The 21,495-nt window shown below is 35.3% G+C and overlaps 3 protein-coding genes and 1 pseudogene across 4 annotated transcripts; all 4 read left to right on the forward strand.

Annotated features, from left to right (window-relative positions):
- LOC18606668 lies at positions 1,342–6,898 on the forward strand. Its single transcript, XM_018117148.1, has 2 exons — positions 1,342–2,882; positions 5,448–6,898. The coding sequence occupies exons 1-2, from the start codon at positions 1,430–1,432 to the stop codon at positions 6,881–6,883; spliced, it is 2,889 nt and encodes a 962-aa protein (XP_017972637.1). The 5' UTR covers positions 1,342–1,429; the 3' UTR covers positions 6,884–6,898.
- On the forward strand, positions 9,450–12,681 carry LOC18606669 (protein SEH1). Its single transcript, XM_018116710.1, has 8 exons — positions 9,450–9,649; positions 9,751–9,862; positions 9,946–10,043; positions 10,163–10,240; positions 10,414–10,569; positions 10,875–10,987; positions 11,176–11,302; positions 12,365–12,681. Exons 1-8 carry the CDS (start codon positions 9,491–9,493, stop codon positions 12,494–12,496), a joined length of 975 nt encoding a protein of 324 aa, XP_017972199.1. The 5' UTR covers positions 9,450–9,490; the 3' UTR covers positions 12,497–12,681.
- On the forward strand, positions 13,725–17,452 carry LOC18606671 (annotated as a pseudogene).
- LOC18606672 lies at positions 18,973–21,404 on the forward strand. 2 transcript variants are annotated; one of them, XM_007040414.2, is made up of 4 exons: positions 18,973–19,416; positions 20,506–20,523; positions 20,623–20,818; positions 20,940–21,404. In XM_007040414.2, the coding sequence occupies exons 1-3, from the start codon at positions 19,065–19,067 to the stop codon at positions 20,811–20,813; spliced, it is 561 nt and encodes a 186-aa protein (XP_007040476.2). In that variant the 5' UTR covers positions 18,973–19,064; the 3' UTR covers positions 20,814–20,818; positions 20,940–21,404. The 2 variants fall into 2 exon arrangements, with proteins under 2 accessions (XP_007040476.2, XP_007040477.2); XM_007040415.2 differs by having other exon boundaries at positions 20,623–20,813.

Consider the following 21,495-nt stretch of genomic DNA (forward strand, 5'->3'; position numbering starts at 1 on the left):
TATTTTTTTTATTTTTTTAAAAATATAATAAAAATAAAATGTCACATAAATAATAAAAGGTGTTTTTGTCTTTTTATTTTCTATTCCTTTCTTATTCCAAAATTATTGTTACCAACCAAATACTACAATAAGTCATAATAATTATTCCTGTTATATTCCCTTTGTCATACCAAACTAAGTAATAACTATTCTATTTTATTCCCACCTCATTCTATTCCCACATAATAACTATTCTATTACATTCCTGTCTATTTCGTCAACCAAACGTACCATTAGACGTACTCATATAAGCATTGGCAAATATGCCTAACATCTTTTCTATATATATAACATACCTTTTGGACCACGATAACCAAGCAACTTCTATAAAGTAAGCTCTATACCAATAGCGTTTTCCATGATTCACGTTTTCTTTTGTTTTTTGAAACACGAGTACTTCGTGGAAGATCCACAAGATTAATTGTTGTAGTGAGCTGATGTCAACATTGTGTTTTGTTAAGGATTTGTATAGTGTTCATACGTGAATATATACTAAGATTTTATGGGTAAAAATTAGAGGTTGTATTCAAATTTTTTTAATCCGTAAGTCAATCATTTGGACATAAATAGAGTTTAACATGTGCCAATTAATTTTATTATCAATTTTATGATAAATTCAAAAGTTTACATTTAAAGTGATTAAAATATAATAATAAAAATAATTATATTATATATATAATAAAAAATTTTAAAAGTTAAGAGATAACGGTCACTATTACTCGTTACTCTCTTAACTCCGCTCTTATCAAATCGTTTCATCCTACAAGTTATAAATTAGTAAAATAGCAAGATTTCTCTTGAAATTACGTGGAAGAAATCAAAGATCAATGATCAAGTCAATTTTTAAGACAAGTCTGTGTAAAGCGTTGTTCAGGTTCAGTCTTTGATGGACTTCTTGACTTGTCGCGCTGTTTGATCACGCAGAAGCCTGAGGTCATCACTTGTACGGATGGCTCTCAGTCGTCTGCAACTTTAATCAATTAAAATGTTGAAGCACCGACCCTTTCTTTTTCTCTCTTCTTCCACAATGTTAGAAAATTTTTTGAAAGAATAAAAGAAAAAAGATTGGCTTTGAGGTGCCATGAAGAATAATTTTTGAAAAGATTATTATGTTATTAAGCATTTAATAAAATTTTAAAAGTTTCCACGTAATAATAATAAAAATACTTAATAAAACACATATTCTCTTATAAAACATTTTATTGGTGATAAACACAACTTTTCATTTTAATGGATAGAAGTAATATATTACAATATTACAATTCATTTTTAATTTAATTTGTAAAATTTATAACAGTTCCTCATCGGTATTGTCCACAAAAATGCCTTAAAGTATCTTTCCCTTATCACCATAAATGCTAGCCCCTTTGGCCTTCAATCATTCACCTGAATGTCTCACAGTTTACAACCAAAAGCTACCATGGAAAACTCACAGGAAACAACAGTACATGTAGCTATGGTGCCAACACCTGGCATGGGTCACCTGCTTCCACTCGTTGAGTTCGCCAAGCGACTCGTTCACCAGTACCACAACTTTGAATTAACCATCATTGTCCCCGATGATGGCTCACCCATGAAATACCAAAGACAACTCCTTCAAGCCCTACCCAAATCAATTTCCTCCATTTTTCTCCCACCTGTGAGTTTTGAAGATTTGCCTGAGGACGTCGGAATCGAGACCAAGATTGTACTCAGCCTGGTCCGGTCACTGCCTGCTCTTAAAGACTTGCTCAAGGTCTTAGTCGAGTCAACTCGACTTGTGGCCGTGGTTGTTGACCTTTTTGGCATCGATGCAATTGATGTATTTGAAGAATTTGGCCTTAAGCCCTACATATTCTTTCCTTCAACTGCTATGTTGTTACAATTGATATTTCACTTGCCTAAGCTTGATGAAATGTTTTCTTGTGAGTATAGAGATTTGTCTGAGCCGATCAAGTTACCCGGATGCGTGCCGTTTCACGGAAGCGATATAACGGACCCTGTTCAAGACAAGAAGAATGTGGGTTACCAATTGGTTATTCAGCTATGCAGACGCTACCCATTGGCAGCAGGGATTATAGTTAATAGCTTTATGGACTTGGAACAGGATGCCTTTAGGGCTTTGATGGAGAATGAAATTGGTCTACCCAAGGTTTACCCGGTTGGACCACTAATACAAACAAGTTCAATGAATGAAGTTAACGAGTCTAACAATTGTTTAAGGTGGTTAGATGTGCAGCCTCATGGTTCGGTGGTTTATGTATGTTTTGGAAGCGGTGGGACACTCTCTCACGAGCAGATGAATGAATTGGCGTTGGGACTGGAAATGAGTGGACAAAGATTTCTCTGGGTTGCAAAGAGCCCGGCTGAAAAGGCTACAAATGCCACTTACTTTGGTGTAGAAAGTGTCAAAGACCCTTTCCATTTTCTGCCCGATGGGTTCTTGGAAAGGACCAAAGGGGTGGGTGTAGTGGTGCGGTCTTGGGCTCCTCAGATCGAGATCTTGAGACATGGCTCAACGGGAGGGTTCTTAACCCATTGTGGGTGGAATTCAACCTTGGAGGCGATTGTGCACGGTGTGCCACTGATTGCATGGCCACTCTATGCAGAACAAAAGATGAACGCAGTGCTTTTAGCAGATGATCTGAAGGTAGCAATCAGGGTCAAAGAGAATGAAAATGGGGTGGTGGGGCGAGAAGACATTGCAAAATTTGTTGAGGGACTGATTGAGGGGGAAGAAGGGCAACTGCTCAGGAACAAGATGAAAAAACTGAAGGATGCTGCAAAAATGGTTTTGAGCCCAGATGGATCATCCACAAAATCACTGGCCAAGGTAGCAGAAATGTGGAAAAACCAGGAAAAATAAGAATTTCAAGGATACGCTTGTAATAAGTGTTGTAGTATCATGCCAGTTCTGCTAGTAATACATTAATTTGATGTGTGGTGAATGGTGACTGTAGATTAGCCTTTTGCACTCTGTTATTTACGTTAAAGTGATTGAACGGAATCTTGACTCTGGACCCTAAAACTCCATCTCAGTATACGTAAGTACCTTGAACAAGCACGATGATTCAATGCTCCCGAAGGCGAGGGAACAAATTTGACTGTTTCCTCCGTTGAATTCAGTAACATCTTATATTCACAAATGACGCTGTCAGTTGAAAACTTTTAGCTAGACCTCGTAATACCAGGTTAAGGAGAACGTAACTTAAGAAAGTTAAGGCATCGAGCAAACAAGAAATACAGGAAAAAATAGTTTAGAAAATCCCTAATGAATTATTATAACGCCCAGGAAACAAAGCTGTTATTCTCAAAGATTGGCAAATTGGGAGTTTGATGCGTACAACAAATTAATTTTTCAGTGTTCCTTTTCTTACCAATTAATTTAAAATGATCATACCCTCGTTCACAATACTAACTTTAGAGTGTTACAATCATATTATATCACATATGACTTTTTAATTTTACATTTAGTAATATTTTTTAAATTTATAAATACATATTTAACATATGTAAAAAAATACATACACAAACACACGTATAAAAATAAATAAATCATGCAAAAATAATAAAAAGTTTAAAAATATAATTTCTAGAATAATCTGAATATAATATGTAAAAGTTTTACTTTGAAGCCTTATATATATTATTCACACAAATAATCATTATTTTTATTACCTTATTGATCCTGCGTATGTTTAATGAGAGCCATAGAAACCTGCAACATTGAGTCTTTTTTTTGGTTTTTTTCATGCTTTGATAAATTGAATCATGAAGTCATAGGAAGTACAGAGCCTTTGGTGGTCCAAAACCTGACGCTAAGCTGCAAAATTTTGGTTGGCTCTCATTAATACCACCTTTTTTTTTTTTTATCAACCAAAATGCTCTCTTTCATTTGTCCATTGCAATAGTTTCAGAAAAATACAAAAAAATTATGTTAATTTATATTTAAGGACTTTAAAAATTAAAAATTTCTTGAAAAATGAGATATAAAATCTCTTTTTCATTGATATTATATAAGATCAATATACTAATAATACATCAAATATAAATCCAAATCAAATTGAGGTTTATTATAGATTACGGTGAATTTTCCGGACCTTGCATTGGTTTTCCCTGGAGCCGTCTCAACACTGACAATTCAAAACTTAACAAATTCGTTCATCAACCTTATTTTTTTCCTGCTATTTTATTTTTATTTGATCACACAAGCCTGTCAAAATAAATTCCAATGGAATTCGTTACCCGCCAATTACTTTAATCCCGCCTTGTTTATTTTAATTGATCGAAAATTGCATTAAAATATAGGTGGAAGACCGTAGCTACGATCACATCGCATTAGTTCCTGCCTGGTCTGCGCTGAACTTGTTTAAATATATATAGGATAGGAGTACATTTGTTTTACTATTGTTCTTGTACGTTTGAACATCGAATTCAAAAATATCACAATCACTTCAAAGTGTGTAATAATGTTATTATCTTTAAGGTTTTATTCATCTTTATTTACAATGTGTAAAAGAGTTACCCGATTATAAATTTCAAAAAATAATGAAATTCAGTAATTGATTGTATTTTACATTGACAAAATCAATCTACTAAGTATCCACTAGTGTATAATAAGATTACTTAACTTTTATAAAATTTTCTTATAATAAAATGATATATAAGAAATCTGAAAAATATTGAGAAATGAAAGAAAAATTGTTGTTTTTTTTATTCTGTGTTTTCTTTTATTCCAAAAAGAGTATATTTATAAGTCTATGTAACTATTCCTAACAAATACAATTGTATCTATTTCAAATAGACACAACTATTTATTTCCAATAGTCATGTTGGTTTTTTGATAAATATAATTGTTTGTTTTTTAATATAATTATTTTAACGAACTTAATTGTTTGTATACAAGAGTTATTGATTTTCCATTTACATTGTGCAAAAGAGTTATTGACTATAAATCTCAAAGATACAATGAAATCTAATAATTGATTGCATTCTATATTAACAAAATTAATCCACTGAACATCCATCAGTGTTCAGTATATGACAAGATTACTTAAATTTAATAAAATTTTTCTGCAACAAAATGATATATAATAAATCTAAAGAATATTGAAAAATGAGTGAAAGATTATTATTTTCTTTATTCTGTGTTTTCTTTTGTCTCAAAAAAAATCTATAAGTAATTGTTCCCAAAAAATATAATTGTATCTATCAAATAGACACAATTGTTTATTTTCGATAATCATAATTGTTAGTTTTTCAATAAATATAATTATTTAAATAAATATAACTTTTGAACAAACTTAATTATATAAACAAATATAACTTTCGAACAATCATAATTATTCAATTTTCCTTTTTAATTCCTCCATGACCATTATTGAAAATGTCCTACACCACTATATATTTCGTTGATATCGTAGCTTGAGCATCAAATTCCTCCATGGAAACCACCCAAGAATCACCGCTCCATGTAGTCATCGTGCCTACTCCAGGCATGGGTCACTTGATCCCGCTCATCGAGTTCGCCAAGCGACTGGTGGACCTCCACAAGTTTGCCGTAACTTTCTTTGTCCCCAACGATGGCTCACCCATGAAACTCCAAAGACAACTCCTTTTAACCCAACCCGAGCCAATTTCCTCCATCTTTCTCCCTCCTGTTAGCTTTGACGATCTGCCCGAGGATGCCAAAATCGAGACCCGGATTATTCTCAGCCTGAATCGGTCGCTTCATTTTCTCAGAGATTCGTTCAAGGTACTAGCTCAGTCAACTCGGGTAGTGGCCTTCGTCGTTGATGTTTTTGGCATCGATGCATTTGATGTCGCCAAAGAATTTGGACTTGAACCTTACATTTTCGTCACTACCGCTGTTATGCTATTATCATTGATATTTGAGTTACCCAAGCTTGATCAGATGTTTTCGTGCGAATATAGAGATTTGCCTGAGCCGATCAAATTACCAGGATGCGTGCCGTTCCATGGAAGCGATGTTCCTGACCCGCTTCAACACAGGACAAATTTTGCCTATCAAGAGACTCTTCAGCAATGCAAACGTTACCCATTGGCTGCTGGGATTATCATTAACAGTTTTATGGACTTGGAAAAGGGTACTTTGGATGCTTTAATGGAGAGTGGGCGTGGTTTGCCTGCGGTTTACCCAGTTGGACCTCTAATACGAACTAGTTCAACCAGTGAAGTTGAAGGCTCTAACAATTGCTTAAGGTGGTTGGATGAGCAGCCTAGCGGGTCAGTGCTATATGTCTGTTTTGGAAGTGGTGGGACTCTTTCGCATGAACAGCTAAATGAATTGGCACTGGGTTTGGAAATGAGTGGGCAAAGATTTCTTTGGGTTGTCAAGGAACCCAACGAAATTGTTGCAAACGCCACTTATTTTGGTATAGAAAACGTCAAGAACCCTTTTGCTTTTCTGCCTGATGGGTTTTTGGAAAGGACCAAAGAGGTGGGTTTGGTGGTTCCATCTTGGGCTCCTCAGATTCAAGTCTTGAGTCACGGCTCGACCGGTGGGTTCTTGACCCATTGCGGTTGGAATTCGGTTTTAGAGTCTATCGTGCATGGCGTGCCATTAATCGCATGGCCACTCTATGCAGAGCAAAAGATGAATGCTGTACTTCTAAAAGATGGTCTGAAGGTTGCATTTAGGGTCAGAGTGAACGAAGATGGGCTGGTTGGGCGAGAAGATATTGCAAAATATGTGAAGGAACTGATTGAAGGGGACGAAGGGCAGTTGCTTAGAACCAGGGTGAGAAAACTGAAAGATGCTGCCAAAGTAGGTCTGAGCCCAGATGGACCTTCTACAAAATCCCTTGCCAAGATAGCAGAAATTTGGAAGAACAAAAAAAATTAGATTTCATTTTATTGATATTTTCCTTTTTTATTTTTTAGTTATAAAAACTAAATCAAAAATAAAATATAATAAAAAAACAAAAAGCATCAACCTTCTATTATAAAAATAAAATAAAATTGTCCACATGGATTTATTCGTATGGTCACTTTTTCTGATTTGCAAATTTACATTAATACTCTTTTTTATGTTAACTCAATACTTTATGAATACATCAAAATGATGCAATTTTGATGGAGCTAGGAAATAGAGCAACTATCAATCTATTTTCCTGGACTCCTAACCCACAGGACTAATCGCCCAACATGAATGCAGCACATTTCCTATAGCCTCCCATAGCCATCGTTAGCATTTAATATTTACGGTACCACCATTAAATCCCACTAAAACTTCTCTCCTCAACCAGTATAGACTTCAACAATTAATACCACGCAGTTCCATGCAATAACCTAACCTTAATATCCATTAAATTTCTTTTTTTTTTTAATGGTAAGAGAATTTCATAAATTACTTGGCACATCGGTGCTATTACAAAGTAAGGAATCTGGAGACGTATCATATGCCTTCCTAAGAAACTAATCAATGACTTCAAAGGGAGAAATCTACCCTTGTAAAATACACGTTCATAGGCAGCAGTATGCCTTGCCTGACCACCCCAGCTTTGGCAAATCCGTCAGCTAGATGGTTGGCTTCTCTGTTAATATAAGTGAAGGTGACCAGTTTAAAGGTTACTGTAAATATTCTTCATCCGCCAAGAAGCAAAGCTAAGATTCAGAACCCAGCTAATAGCGTTCTTGGAATCATTTTCGACAATGGGAAAATTGGAAGTCCATGGTGATGAGGGGAACAGAGAAAGGCCTTTTTTGATAGTAAGGAACTGGGCATAGTTGGAGTCCTCTATGCCCATGGGAGAAGAGAAGACTCCTTTAATGAAACCTTCAATCATCTCTAATAGTACCTCCTATTCCAGTAAAGCCTGATTTACCGAAGGTAGAATAGTAGATATTAAGCTTATGGGAACTTGGAGGGACCTTTTCCATTCAGATGTATACTTTAACTTACACATTCTTATTGTACGAGTGATTTTGCTTGGTTCCAAAACGAAGTAAGAAGCACGGATATGGTTCATACGCCACTTTCCTTTGCACCAGTAAAGAGTCAAATGGTGGAGAAGAAAAGCATTTTCTAAATGCAGGTGAGGAGTCGGAAGGGAAATTATTGGCAACCGAATAATTTTTTCCTGAGAGGCTTCTTTTTGAGCCTTTTTCTTCCGCAACTTATGTCATAACCAGGCTCAGTTTCATTTCAGCTACTCGCTCTCATTTTTTCCATAGCCACACTAGACTACAAAACTTGCCAACTTCCCCTACATTCCATCTTTTGTATTAATTCTCTTCTGTTTTGTCAAATGTCTTGTAGCAACATTAATTAATGTCGGCTGGTTTGTGATTATTATTGGTAAGCTTCTGTTTTTGCATTTATAAGACTTCAAGTTGTAGATACAAACAATATCTCCTGACTCTTGGCCCTCAAGAAATCTTCACCTATGCTCTGTTTAAATCACAAGAGTAGTTACATTCTAAATTAGTTAACATGCTCATCAAGTTGCAAAATCAACGGTTAATACGTTAATTGCAATTGCCATTTGAAAAAACAAAGAAATTACTGGAAAATTTTTAAAAATTCCCTCAATGGTTACAAGATTCCTAAAGATATTAGATGACCTTCTTTTTTTTTCCCTTTTTTTGATTTTTTTTGCCAACTTGAATTATAAACAAAATTGGCAAGAAATCTTTGAATCGGATTGAAAGGTGCTTGTAAGGAAATTGCAAAGAAAGAATGGAAACTTAAGACAGCGAATCAAACAATCCAAACTTAGCTTGATATGAAGAACTGCAAACCAAGCGGCAGATCGGATTGCTCTCAGTCAAAACAAGATGCTTTGCCCTGAGAACTGGTTGCAAGCACTCCCGTCATCCTCGGTGTTCTTTTAGGACAAGGATGGTCCTGCCCCGAGAGTTTCGTGTATTAATCTGGAATAGATGTTCTTGGTTAATAATTTGGTGTATACTTACAATGTTCTTTCGGAAAGGAAAAAAAAACTAAAATGAAATCACAAGAATTTTCTTTGCTCAATTGATTTCTCTGAAAAGAATGTTTTCGTGTTACGCAAATTCTGATTTAAACATCCGTTGACTTTTGCTTTTTTTCTTATTCATTTTATATTGAAGAAAAATCACACCTTCTTAAACTATATAAATTAATTCAATTAATTTTTTCATAATATTCAAATATTTGGTTTATTAATCAATACATGATAGGGTTCGAACCCCTTGTTCAAATTAAAAAAAAAAAAGATATTTATAATATAAAACTAATTAAGTTTTTCACAAGATCTTTTACCTATTACTGTACGACTATTAACTTCAAGAATTTACCTTTGGTGGTGTGCACAGTTAATTCCCAACATGGTTGATACAAATGGCCCAAGCCCTATAGCTCAGTCAGTCCAAGGCTCATAGCTTAAGCCCAGAAGCTTGGGCTTGGACCTTTCAAAAACCCAGAGTTTAGGGTTTTGTAGCACCTGAATCTGTAACAGATTGTACGGACATGGAGAAACCATTGGCGACACTCGAAAGAGGCACGACATGCTCGGCCTGGAACTACTGCGGCGAGAGATTAGCCGCAGGTTCCGTCGACGGTTCTCTTTCCATCTTAGATTCTCGTGACTCTTCCTCTTCTTCCTTCATTTGCTCCTCCAAACTCAAGGTCAAAGAATCTTTTTGTTTTTTTTTTCGCGTTTCATTTTTTTTATTTAATACTTATCGCATTTTAGGCCCAATTTTTTGAGTTGGTGTCTTCGATTTTAGGCCAGTGAAGCTGGTATTGTGAAGGTTGCTTGGATCCCTCCTGAGTATGGGGATGCTGTTGCTTGCATTTGTGAAGATGGGACTTTATCCATATGGGAAGAGCTTGTAGAAGGTTTTTTTCTTCCCTGAATTTTTCATCCTTAGATTTGATGGTAATATTTCGAAAATGCCGATTGGTATTGTAAATTTTGATAGGTACACAACCTCCTCAGTGGAAGCTATGCAAAAGCTTTAAGACTAGTTCGAAGGTTCTAGATGTTCAATTTGGAGTCAACCAGACGAGTTTGAAAATGGTCAGCTTTATAACTGAATGGTTTTGCAAATTCTGCTCCATGTTACCATAATAGCAAATATAATATATTTTGCTTTGACAATCGACATTTTCATAGCTACTTTTCATTTAGTTTTACAGGTTGCTGCTTACTCAGACGGCTTTGTGAAAATCTTTGAGCTCCTCGATCCATTGGAACTAAAGAACTGGCAACTTCAGGTGCTCAATTCTGTGCATCTACGCTTCCCTTTTTTTCTGTTGCATTTTCTAGATATCCAGTCATTCCCAATCGTTAGTTTTGCATGTTATATTGTACTCTCGTGAGTGTCTGTACTCTCTCCACTCATCCACGTTCTGATTTTCTTTTAACTCTTTTATGATTTTTATTTCAGGCTGAATATCAGAATGTTATAGATTCCGTTTCTACATTTGGGAAGGCTTCATGCTTAACAGCTTGTATTTCTTGGAATCCTCAAAGGGGTGAAGGCCAAGAATCAAGCTTTATTTTGGGTTTCAATTCTAATACTCCACAGCTCAATTCCCCCAAGGTATTCTTAAATTCATTTTCCTTGCAGCTAAATTCTGCTCTACTATAATGGGATTGGGGTGCATCAATTTGTTCCATCCATGAGCATCGTCTCTGTAGTATGCAGCGTATCTTTATTTGGTTTGGTTTATCAAGTTCCAGCATCCCAAGTTATTGAAAACTGGGCAAGTTTGCTAGCCGAGATCACCCATATTCTGATGTTAGGAGATTGGCCGTTATCATTATTCTTGAGTGACTTGCTTACTGACAGAAACATGTGGATGTGCTGTTATATTGCTAATTTAGACTCACTCTAGAGTTCCATAGGTGTGGGAATTTGATCCAGCTCATCAGAGATGGCTCCCAGTAGCAGAGTTGGCTTTGCCTGGTGACAAGGGAGATCAAGTTTATTCTGTTGCATGGGCACCAAACATTGGACGGTAATGGAAATTATTATTCTTTGTGAAAATGTTTTTCTTTATGAGCCGTTGCCCATTAGTAGGATTTAAGTCTTTATAGTATAGAGTCCACAAGTTCCTCTCTTATGCTGGGGTTCAACTGGGATATTTTCCAGACCATTTGCATTGTGAATTCTGTTGAAACTAAATACCTTTTTTCTTCTTTGTAGGCCATATGAGGTAATAGCTGTTGCATCTCAAAAAGGAATTGCTATATGGCATGTTGGATCAACCCCTGACTTGGATGGAAGGCTCTCAGTAGAGAAGGCTGCATTGCTTTCTGAACATAACAGTGAGGTATACAATAGTTAAAATTTTATATTCTGTATATTGTTTTCTATTACTCTACATGTGATTTGTACAGCTGCAATATTTAAAATTTATACAGTTTGTATGTGTGTATAAAGGCATAAATGAGGTTTTTTTTTAGTGTGTGATTTGGATTTGGCTCCTCACTAGTTGGGATTTCAACTGAATAGCTGCAGTTTTCAGTTAGATAGTGAGAAAAATCATCTAAAACGCACCATGGTAAAATTTAAGCCTCTGTTTTTCATTGTGGCATTGCCAGTAAGAGCCCTGGCACCAGCAATATTAATTTATCACTCTCTCTGGCTGCTTAACTATCAACATCCTCTCCTTTGATTTGTCTATTCACCACAAAAGCATCATCAATTTTTTTTTGTCTTTATCTTAGCCTTTTCTCTTTTCTTTTTGGATTTCTGTTTCCTTTCACAAGTCTGAATTTTGCTTCTTGTAGCCTGCTTCTTTCTCATTTTCTTGTGAAATTTTGGCTGATGATAGGTTACGAATGGCAGTTGTCTTAGTGTTTAGGGAGGCGCCTTGATGATTGATTGAATGCATGGTACTCTGGACCAGGCAGAGAAGGGATAACATATATGATATATGTAGATGTTTTGAAACTTGGCAGTATCCAAATTCTTGTGATCTTAGTGCGCATAAGACCAGGAGAATGGTGCATGTTATACATGTTAGGACTGAGTTTAATATGCTTAAATGTTCCTGCTATCCCTATGCTACTTTTTGGTAAAACTGCTACACTAGCAAAGAGAGCTAACCGCTTAGTGCCCTAAGCTAGCTAGCTAAATTAATGGAAAACTTATTTTTAACCTTTATGTCCACCTTTTTACCTATTTTCTCATCACATTTTTTAGACAAAGGTAACAAGTGTATGTATATCTCTTGTATATTTCTGCCTCTATAACTAGACTTGCGTACTTACACAGAAAGAGGCTATAGCTCTACTTGCCTGCTCTCCTATTTTACTTTAGGTAGATTTGTTCACTTTCATGGAGAAGGTGAGTTAAATGATTAAAATCTTGTTGTTTGTTTGATGATCAGGTGTGGCAGATGGAATGGGATATGAGCGGAATGACCTTGGCAACTACTGAAAGTAATGGGCCTGTAAGGCTGTGGCAATCCAACTTGAACGGCGCTTGGCATGAACAAGCCGCATTTGAACCCACTTCTTAGTCCTCTGTGTAAATGTGTTTTTCTATATTCCCTCTCTCTCCTCTCTTTTGGTGGCTTACCCAAATTGTGCATTTGTTTATGAGTGCAATGTTTCAAACACGATCTTTTTCCCCTTCAAGTTTTTTCTTATAATTATGTAGTCAAAACTTGAATATTCTTTGCTACTGAATGCTTTTCTTGTCTCTGCAGCATCCGTATTCATCATATCATAGCTAAATTTGTCAAGGAAGCAAAAAAAGGAACCAAAAACTATAATTAATAAAAAGGAAAAAGTTAAACTGTCTCCAAATGGACCAAAACCAAACTCTAATAGGTCAACTAATGATTCCAGGCCACTTCAGGTCCATCAAAGTACGATACTTTGATCAAGCAAGAAAATATTGGATGGTAGTGTAAAGTGTGGACGAGGACTGGGAGCTCTCTTCCTCAAATAAAAATCATGGTCATCCCGTCCTACACTGCTTTGGTGGAAAGCAACATAAAATTAAGTTTACAGTAGTATTTTCTTGTTTTAATAAAGCATGCTGTTCTAACAAGCAATCAGGGCTTTGGCCTCTTTAGATAGAAACGATAAATAATCAAATCTCTTATACTCCCACAATGTACGTAGTTGTCCAACTAAAAGCACTTGAAATGAAATTAATCACCTAATCAGCTACTCTGGTACGTAATAAAAAAAATTGAATGCATCAAACATATATAAGTTAAATTTTATGAAAATCTTATATTTATACCTCACTAGTTAATTAACATTTTAAACCCCATTGAATCATAAAGTGATATACTCAAACTTTGGCTTGGATCATTACCTCAGCTACTCTAATGAAAGACGGCAATTTATATATTAGAAATTAGATTAATATGGGCTGATGGTAGTGAAGGACGTATCTTTGAGAATTGCTAGGATATTTCTGATCTATCAAGGAAGTCAACATTCAAAGAAACTATAAAGACGATAAATGTTGTTAGAAACCCAGAAGCATGATTGGTTGCAATAGCCGTCTACGTAAATCATTCAACGATGTGTTGATCCAGTTTCACTTTCTTCTGATAATAATAAAAAACTAACTAAACCTAAATGATAAATTATGAATTGGCCGGCTGGTTTGGCCCACCTTAAGCTCGAAATATTTGACGTTTCTACTTTGACCTCTTCATTTCCTGATGACCTTAAAAGCTCGTGCTCTTTGCTGGGGTAAGGTAAATCCTTTTGCTATTCTTGCTTTACTCCTCAATTACTCCCACAAAGAAAACAATCAGCTGGGCCAAAATAAAGCAGATCAGAATGGACAGGACATCTAATATCAAGGTCTGCGTTACCGGAGGTGCTGGATATATCGCGTCTTGGCTTGTTAAGAAGCTCCTAGAGAAAGGCTATATTGTCCATTCCACGCTCAGAAACTTGGGTTCTCCTTCTTATCCCCATCTCTATTTCTCTCTTTCCTTCTGTCGTGCTCTTGCAGCTATCTCATAGACTTTAATAATTTTCAATAAAATTGCAGAGGATAAATCAAAAGTAGACTTTCTTAAGTCCCTCCCTGGTGCAGACACCAATCTAATGTTATTTCAAGCTGATTTATACAATCCCAATCAGTTTGAAAGAGCCATTCAGGGGTGTGAGTATGTCTTTCATGTAGCTACTCCATTGGTTCATGACAGTACTCAAGGCTCAATGGTTGGTTTTCTTCATCAAATGATTAGCTTATCAAAGTTATTTCCAATTTGTCTTAACCCAAGTTTTGATGACTTTATTATTATTATTTTTTTTGTGTATTTATAATAGTTCAAGGATACAACTGAAGCAGCTGTTGCTGGGGTGAGAAGCATTGCTGACGCTTGCATCCGATCCCAAACAGTTAAGCGACTCATCTACACAGCTTCTGTGATGGCATCCTCACCACTAACCGAAGATAGACTTCAGTTCAAACCTTGCGTGGATGAATCGTGTTGGACACCTGTTGATATGTTATTTACTTACTGCAATGAAGTTACACTGGTATATATTTATTTCTTCTCTTTAGATTGTCACTGCAGTGATATCAATAATTAACTAATGTCTCAGAATATGAAATTCACATTTCTTTCTTTCTTGGCTGCAATTCTTGCTCTTAGGCATATACTAGATCAAAAACGTTAGCAGAGAAAGAGGCGTTGAGCTATAACGAAATGAATAACTGCAATTTAGAAGTCGTAACACTTCCCTGTGGCCTGGTGGGAGGAGAGACTCTTCTTTCCTACGTGCCTTTAAGTGTGGAAATAATGACTCTTACACACCTTAGAGGAAAAATTTTCTCTGTCGAGGGATTAAGACTTATGCAAGAGATTCTTGGATCAGTTCCCCTGGTACACATTGATGATGTTTGTGATGCGCATATCTTCTGCATGGAGACCCCATCCATGAGAGGCAGGTTCCTTTGTGCAGCAGCTAATCCAACCATTGCAGAAATTGCAACTTATTTTGGAGAAAATTACCTGGACTGCAAGATTGGTGAAGAGTAAGAAATTAGTAATTGAAAAATAATTCGGAATTTCGAGCAATGCTTGTATCACTAAATACTAAAAAAAACATATAGTGCTATATATATGTACTGATTATTGTTTGATTTCATTCTTAATTCAGGTTGATGGGAGAAGAAAAGGGAGGAATTGCATTCGACTCTAGCAAGCTGATCAAAATGGGTTTCCATTACAAATGTGATATGAAGAAAATATTAGATGATAGCATGAAATGCAGAAGGCGACTGGGTGCTCTCCCCAATTAGATGTTGGAGGCAACATTAAAAATTGTAGTTTTTGCTTTAATAAAGCATACAGCTCGACAATGGGCTTGCTACATAGGTGATATTGACGTTCTGTTCAGTGACGAAAATAATAATATTTATAAAAATAAAATTATAAAATATTTTCAAAAAATAAAAATAAAAATTTAAAATTTAAAAAAAAAAATTTAAAATTTTCAGAAGGCGGGACCGTACTAGCTCCCCTCCCTATGCCTTTGGTCCTGTTAGATACCCATATAACGTAAGAATATTTATGATGTATTTAATGGGAAAATAAATCTGTTTTGAACTTTCGGCAATATACAAAGCCCAAAATGATGATAAACCTATACACAGATAGGCATAGGATATACATTGAATGTACTCAATTTTTTTTTTAACTAACAATTTAATTCTGTTTGAGAATATATATTCCTTTGCCGTATCCTTTGAGGATTGCTAATTAGTTTCCATCAACAGGAAATTAAATTAATTAATCTGATCCAAAAATGATATAGTAATATAATTTTATTAATTTACATTTGTACAAACCGTAAATTTGTTTTCCTTCAAAAAAAAAAAAAGGGCACTAAACCGAAAATTAATAGTATATTGAATGTTAAAGTATATCAGTAATTCCACCTTTAGTTTGCTTGGTGCAAAACAAACTGTCCTCACCATTTTACTTTGTTGGGTGCAAAACAAAGTAGATCAGTAATAAAAAAAACCAGCAATAGCTTTCAACACCCTTTGGATTTCATTGTTGTTTTGTTTATTTGGTGTTTTAATATCTTTTTCTCTTATATTTTTATTCACTATTTTAAAAAAATAATTTTATATTTGTTTACTTTAATCAATTTTTATAAAAGAAATGTAAAATTAAAAATTTATATTAAAAAAATATAAATATTTAACTTTATATTTTTATATAAAAAGATGATTTTATAAATTTATATTTTATTTTTAATAAAATATTTTCAAACCAAATACTACAATATAATCCTTCTAGTAATTACATTTTCTACAATCGTCATTTTTCTATAGTATATCAAACATTGCAAAATTATTTTCACAGCATCCTCACCACTAACAAAAGATGGACTGAACTCGCAAATTTTCCATAAATGAATCGTGTTGGACTCTTATTGATTTCCCATTTACTCGTGGCCTCGAGTATATGCAGGTATGTCCTTTTCTGATCCATAATTTTCATGGCCTAAATGACAGCTAGCAATTTTTGTTGTTTCGTGAGATTTCTAATTTTATGCCAAGTTTTGAACTAGTATTAATTTGATTTTCGTTGGAGGAATTATATATATTCAATCAGTCATATATATATATATATATTATTTACAAATTTTTATATTCTTTGTTTACACAGTTATGCAATTTTTCTAATTTGAAATGATTTTCTCTTAATTACTTCTTAATTTTATTTTAATTCTTTAATTATGGTATTTTTATCCCAATCTCCCAATACAAAATCTTCGACTTTTTCTCCTAAATTACTGTTTTTACGGCTCAAATTACTTTAAACTTCAAGTTTAAAATTCTGACCATCTTTTTTTTGGATGAAATTTCCTGCTGTTAGACATACAAGATAGCAAAAACCTTAGCAGAGAAAGGGGCATTGAGCTATAACGATAATCCTGATGGCAAGTTAGAAGCTGTAACTCTTCCCTGTGGCCTAGAGGGAGGAGAGACGCTACTGTCATACGTGCCTCTAAGCGTAGAAGTAATGTTTTCGCAGCTCATTGGCAATTTGCCCGCTTTCAAGGCATTCGAATTTATTGAAGAACTTCTGGGATCAATTCCTAGGTACACATCGAAGACGTCAGCGATGCACATATCTTCTGCATGGAGATACCCTCCATGAGAGGCAGATTCCTTTGTGCAGCAGCTAATCCAACCATCAGACAAAACTCAACGTACTTTCGAGAAAATTATCCACAACACCAGATAAAAGAAGAGTTCGCTAGAAATATAAACAAATCTTAACATGCAAATTCGGTATATAATAATGTATAATAATTTTTTGATTTCAATGTGCAGGTTCATGGGGCAAGAAAAGAAAGGCATTGCTTGTGACTCCAGCAAATTGGTGAAGATGGGCTTTGAGTACAAATACGACATGAAGAAAATATTAGATGATAATGTAAAATGTGGAATACAGCTAGGAGCTGTCTTCCTCAATTAGTGATGAATTATATATTATGGTCAAATTATGGAAATAAAGCATCTGAATATTTGGTTTATTAATTGGTATATGATTCTTGTTTAAAGATTAAGATTCGAATCTCAATTCTTCAAAATAAAAAAAAATTAATAGAAATAAAGCGGTAGTTTGCCTTTGAATTAATTAGTGGGTTTTGGATTTGCATTGCTTGTAACTATATATTTGGAGTATTTGATGAAAACTTATGAAATAAAATTGTTTTAAGTTATTTCACGTGCATCCTTAGGGTAGGGGAAGTGGAGCATGCATCCTTGATATAAGGATCCATACCTTATTGTATTAATTTGAAATAGTGAGCTTAAACTTAAATACTCTAAGCTTAGTCCTTTGTTTTATTTTTCTCTATAATATTGGAGATGAGACAAAATTACTTTGTGAATTACTAACATTCTACTGCCTTAGTTTGGTTTTTATAAGATTGGAACCGTGCAATTTCAGAAACTGTATTATGTTCGGTCTAAAAGTTCACTTGTCTGTACTGTATCTACCATTGTCTTGTCCGTATAAATTATTAATCTCACCTTCATCCCCAGCTGCCTTAAATGTCATTGTCCTAGAACTTGGTAGTACTAATTAATACTCCAGTCAACTTCATTTCATGCTGTGCGCGTGCCATGAACAGCAAGAAAATCAAGATAATTAGCACCAGACAGTTCTTTTGGACAAACAGTCCAGTTCTTAAACGCTTTTCTACCTGTAACTTGGCTTTACCATCGACTGCTTTTGCGTTTGTTCCAGCTACTTCTTGTTCGCTTGTTTGTTTGAACTTCCTTGGCCCCTCCCATTGGTATTTTAAGCTGTTGCGTTTTTAAATCTTCTATCCAGAAAGAATAAAAGAAAAGAAGAGGAAGAAGATGAAACACAGTTATTTAAATCTCGCGAAGGCTCTGGCACGTCCATTGTAGGCGACAAGCAGAATAAAAGATTATCCTTTCAAGACACAATTAGTCCACAGGAACGGCTCAATCCAACAACATAAAGACAGGAAGTAAAGCTAATTTAATAGCGAATTGAAGGTCCGGCATGGAAGGGAATCAATTCCTACCTCCCATGCATTTGTTCCGGAAAGTAAGCAAGAACAACAACACTTGATATGTATTAAAGAAATAAACAAAGTAGTCAAACATTTTAGTTTTATAGTTCCAAGCTTTTAAAATACCTCGTTCCTTTTTAGGTAATGTTAGGAGAAGCCAGAGGAAGTGACCGTTGAACATGAGCTCAATTATTATTTTAGACCCTTATGGTATTTTATAGTCGACCTTCCGCCATGCGCTCTCCACATTTTTTCATTTTATTCTCGGCACTCCGCACCGTTCTATTTCAAGGATGGGCGACTAGAAGCCCAAGAATTGGTGGTGTTACTTCTAATTGAAGGTAGAAAATTCTTGGGCTCTGTACAGTCCAGGTTCACTGTGATCAGTCCAAGTCAATGTGGCAAAGCCCATTATACATGGCCTGTTTGCTGCATTAGAACCCAAATCCACACATTAAATTTCTCCGATCCACCGCATTACTATTATCTACAAGAGGGAAATCCAAATTCCTAAGCGAAAAGGCGGAAGCTGTAGTTACGATGAATCTCAGTTGTCTACAACAACCACCCAGCTATCCTGTCCCTCTAACATTTGCGGGCTCTTCTTCTTTCTTGCACAATCACCGAGCAAACCCAAGTAAATTAAGCAGAGATTTCAGGAGTTATAAAAATGGAGAGGTTGTAAAGAGGAAAGGAGGAATTGTATGTGGGTGGTTATTGCCAGTGGATCCATGGGCACCTAACATTGACTCGCAGAGCATTGCTTCGCAGCTTTTTGCAGTTTCTTTGTTTCCGTACATTGGGTTCCTGTACTTCATCACCAAATCAAAGTCTGCTCCGAAGCTCACCCTTTTTGGCTTCTACTTCTTGCTTGCCTTTGTTGGGGCCACCAGTGAGTTTCTGGGAATTATACGTATCTCTTTCTCAGATCCTTTTATTATGGAGTAATTGACATTATAAGGTTATTTTATGCTGTCTCTCGTTCTGAACTTCACAAATGAAGTGAATTTTGACTTGGGAGCAAGGGGTTTCTCTTGCCATGAAATGAAGAAACTAGCATTTGGGCAAAAATTAGAATAAAATTAGACAGAGTAGCTAAGGTGCAAACGAAGTGAAACGATTATTAGTTACCTCTTGATAATGGTTTTTTACAAGATCCCACTTTGTTGATAAAGGCACCTACGTTGAAATACCATCATTTTTTGCATACATCCTCTTTTTGTTTTCTCAAATTGTGTAAATCACATGTTAGATATTTGAATTTAATTTATCTTGTTTCTCATATTCTATGCTACCTTTTTTTTTCTTATTTTTTTGGATAATTAAATGCGACCTTTTTCTTATCCTAGCTTAGGGAAGATATGCATTTTGTGACAGTGGGGCATCTTAAAGCTGTAACACTTCTGTTAGAATGGTAGAAATTTGGTGTCTGCTTTTGCTCATTTGGAACCAGGGCAGGCAGGCAGCTAGGTTCCAAGTTATCTATATATTCTACCATGTAATTTCTTCCCAGTTGTGATGCTGGAGAATTCCATGAATCCATTCATATATTTCAGTGCTGATCATTGGTTTCACATAGATTCTTCTGTTTTAGTGGCAAGTCTTTCTTATTTTTGCTTCATTTTCTCCAGGGTGCTTATTTTCATCTTTTTGTACACTGCCTAATATAGATTTTTAGGCTTTAAATATATTCACTTCTTTTCTATTTGAATCCTGTGGCAATGTTTTCCAATTCCTTGTTTACTTGGTCAGTGGAGCTAAGCTGCATGAAGTACACAATTCAGCCCAAAGCAAACAGAAAATAAATGAGAGGGGATAGGGTTAAAAAACAAACAAAATGTAGCTTCATTCAATTTAGTGTTGTACAAAATTTCTTACTTTGGATGCTTTTCTTCTGTAATTTGATTTGCTATTGGTGTCTTGTTTCAACTCTCTAATTTTGTTTGTGTTGGTCTTTTCTGACTTCGTGTCCACCGAGCAGTCCCCGCTGGAATATATGGTAAGTTCTCACCACTAAACAAAAATTGCTTTCATTTGTTATCGATCAATTTTTACACATGCATGCCAAATTGTGACTCTATCCATGTGGTTGAGACAGCCAAGGTGAAATATGGTACTTCCTTGTCTAATGTGGATTGGTTACATGGAGGTGCTGAATCACTTCTCACTTTAACCAACTTATTCATTGTCTTGGGGTTGAGACAAGCTCTTCGGAAAACTGAGGATGCAAAAGAAAGCACATCAAGCTCTGCTCCAGATGCAAAAGAGCAGAAGAAGCCATTCATATAGGTGTAGTAAGTAACATTATAATTAATATCCTTGCCATTTCATTGTTCAAGTACTAGGAGCTCTTCTCACTTCTGTTGAATGTTGCTTCTTTTCTCACAGTTATGTAATACCTAATCTTTTCTGCAGTTACCTTGCTACTATTGTTCTCCTGAGATCCCCTCAGCACAATTACTAGCACACGTGCAACCTACCATTCTTATTTGCTGCTGAGTATCTTGGTTATTGGCTCATTTTCACATATCTTATAACATATTGCGAGTTTCCAGTCTAGAATTACAGATGCTGTCCGCGTTTCTCCATGTCCTCATTTTATCAGATCTCTTATCGGCATGAGTTCTGGGTTTTATTTTGTTTATGTATTCCATCTGTTAAGAGTCTAGACAAGCAATGTTGTGTCTACTGAATAGACCATAGGAATGTAGATTCTTTTTTCCCGGTATATACATATTTTTCTATTGGCAAAGATGGGATTTGTTGCTTTCGCACAATATTATGTTATGGACAACTTATTTGGATTTCAAATGGCCATCGCTTGAAAACTGATTTGCATATTGCAATGAAGTTGCAGCAAGTTAAAGGATATTTGCATCATTTATGTGTTTCACACCAGAAGGTTTCTATATGCCAACACTATTCTTTTTGGTAAAAGTCTAGGTACCAATATTATTGCAACTGCGATTAG

The sequence above is a fragment of the Theobroma cacao genome, chromosome 3, assembly GCF_000208745.1.
Source record: "Theobroma cacao cultivar B97-61/B2 chromosome 3, Criollo_cocoa_genome_V2, whole genome shotgun sequence".
In the NCBI taxonomy this organism is placed as follows: domain Eukaryota; kingdom Viridiplantae; phylum Streptophyta; class Magnoliopsida; order Malvales; family Malvaceae; genus Theobroma; species Theobroma cacao.

Coding starts and splice junctions, on each gene's coding strand:
- LOC18606668 (XM_018117148.1), top strand. CDS start 1,430: ATGTCTCACAGTTTACAACCAAAAGCTACCATGGAAAACTCACAGGAA. Junction 2,883..5,447: donor GTGGAAAAACCAGGAAAAAT/AAGAATTTCAAG, acceptor TCGTAGCTTGAG/CATCAAATTCCTCCATGGAA.
- LOC18606669 (XM_018116710.1), top strand. CDS start 9,491: ATGGAGAAACCATTGGCGACACTCGAAAGAGGCACGACATGCTCGGCC. Junction 10,988..11,175: donor TGGGCACCAAACATTGGACG/GTAATGGAAATT, acceptor TCTTCTTTGTAG/GCCATATGAGGTAATAGCTG. Junction 11,303..12,364: donor TTTCTGAACATAACAGTGAG/GTATACAATAGT, acceptor TTTGATGATCAG/GTGTGGCAGATGGAATGGGA.
- LOC18606672 (XM_007040414.2), top strand. CDS start 19,065: ATGAATCTCAGTTGTCTACAACAACCACCCAGCTATCCTGTCCCTCTA.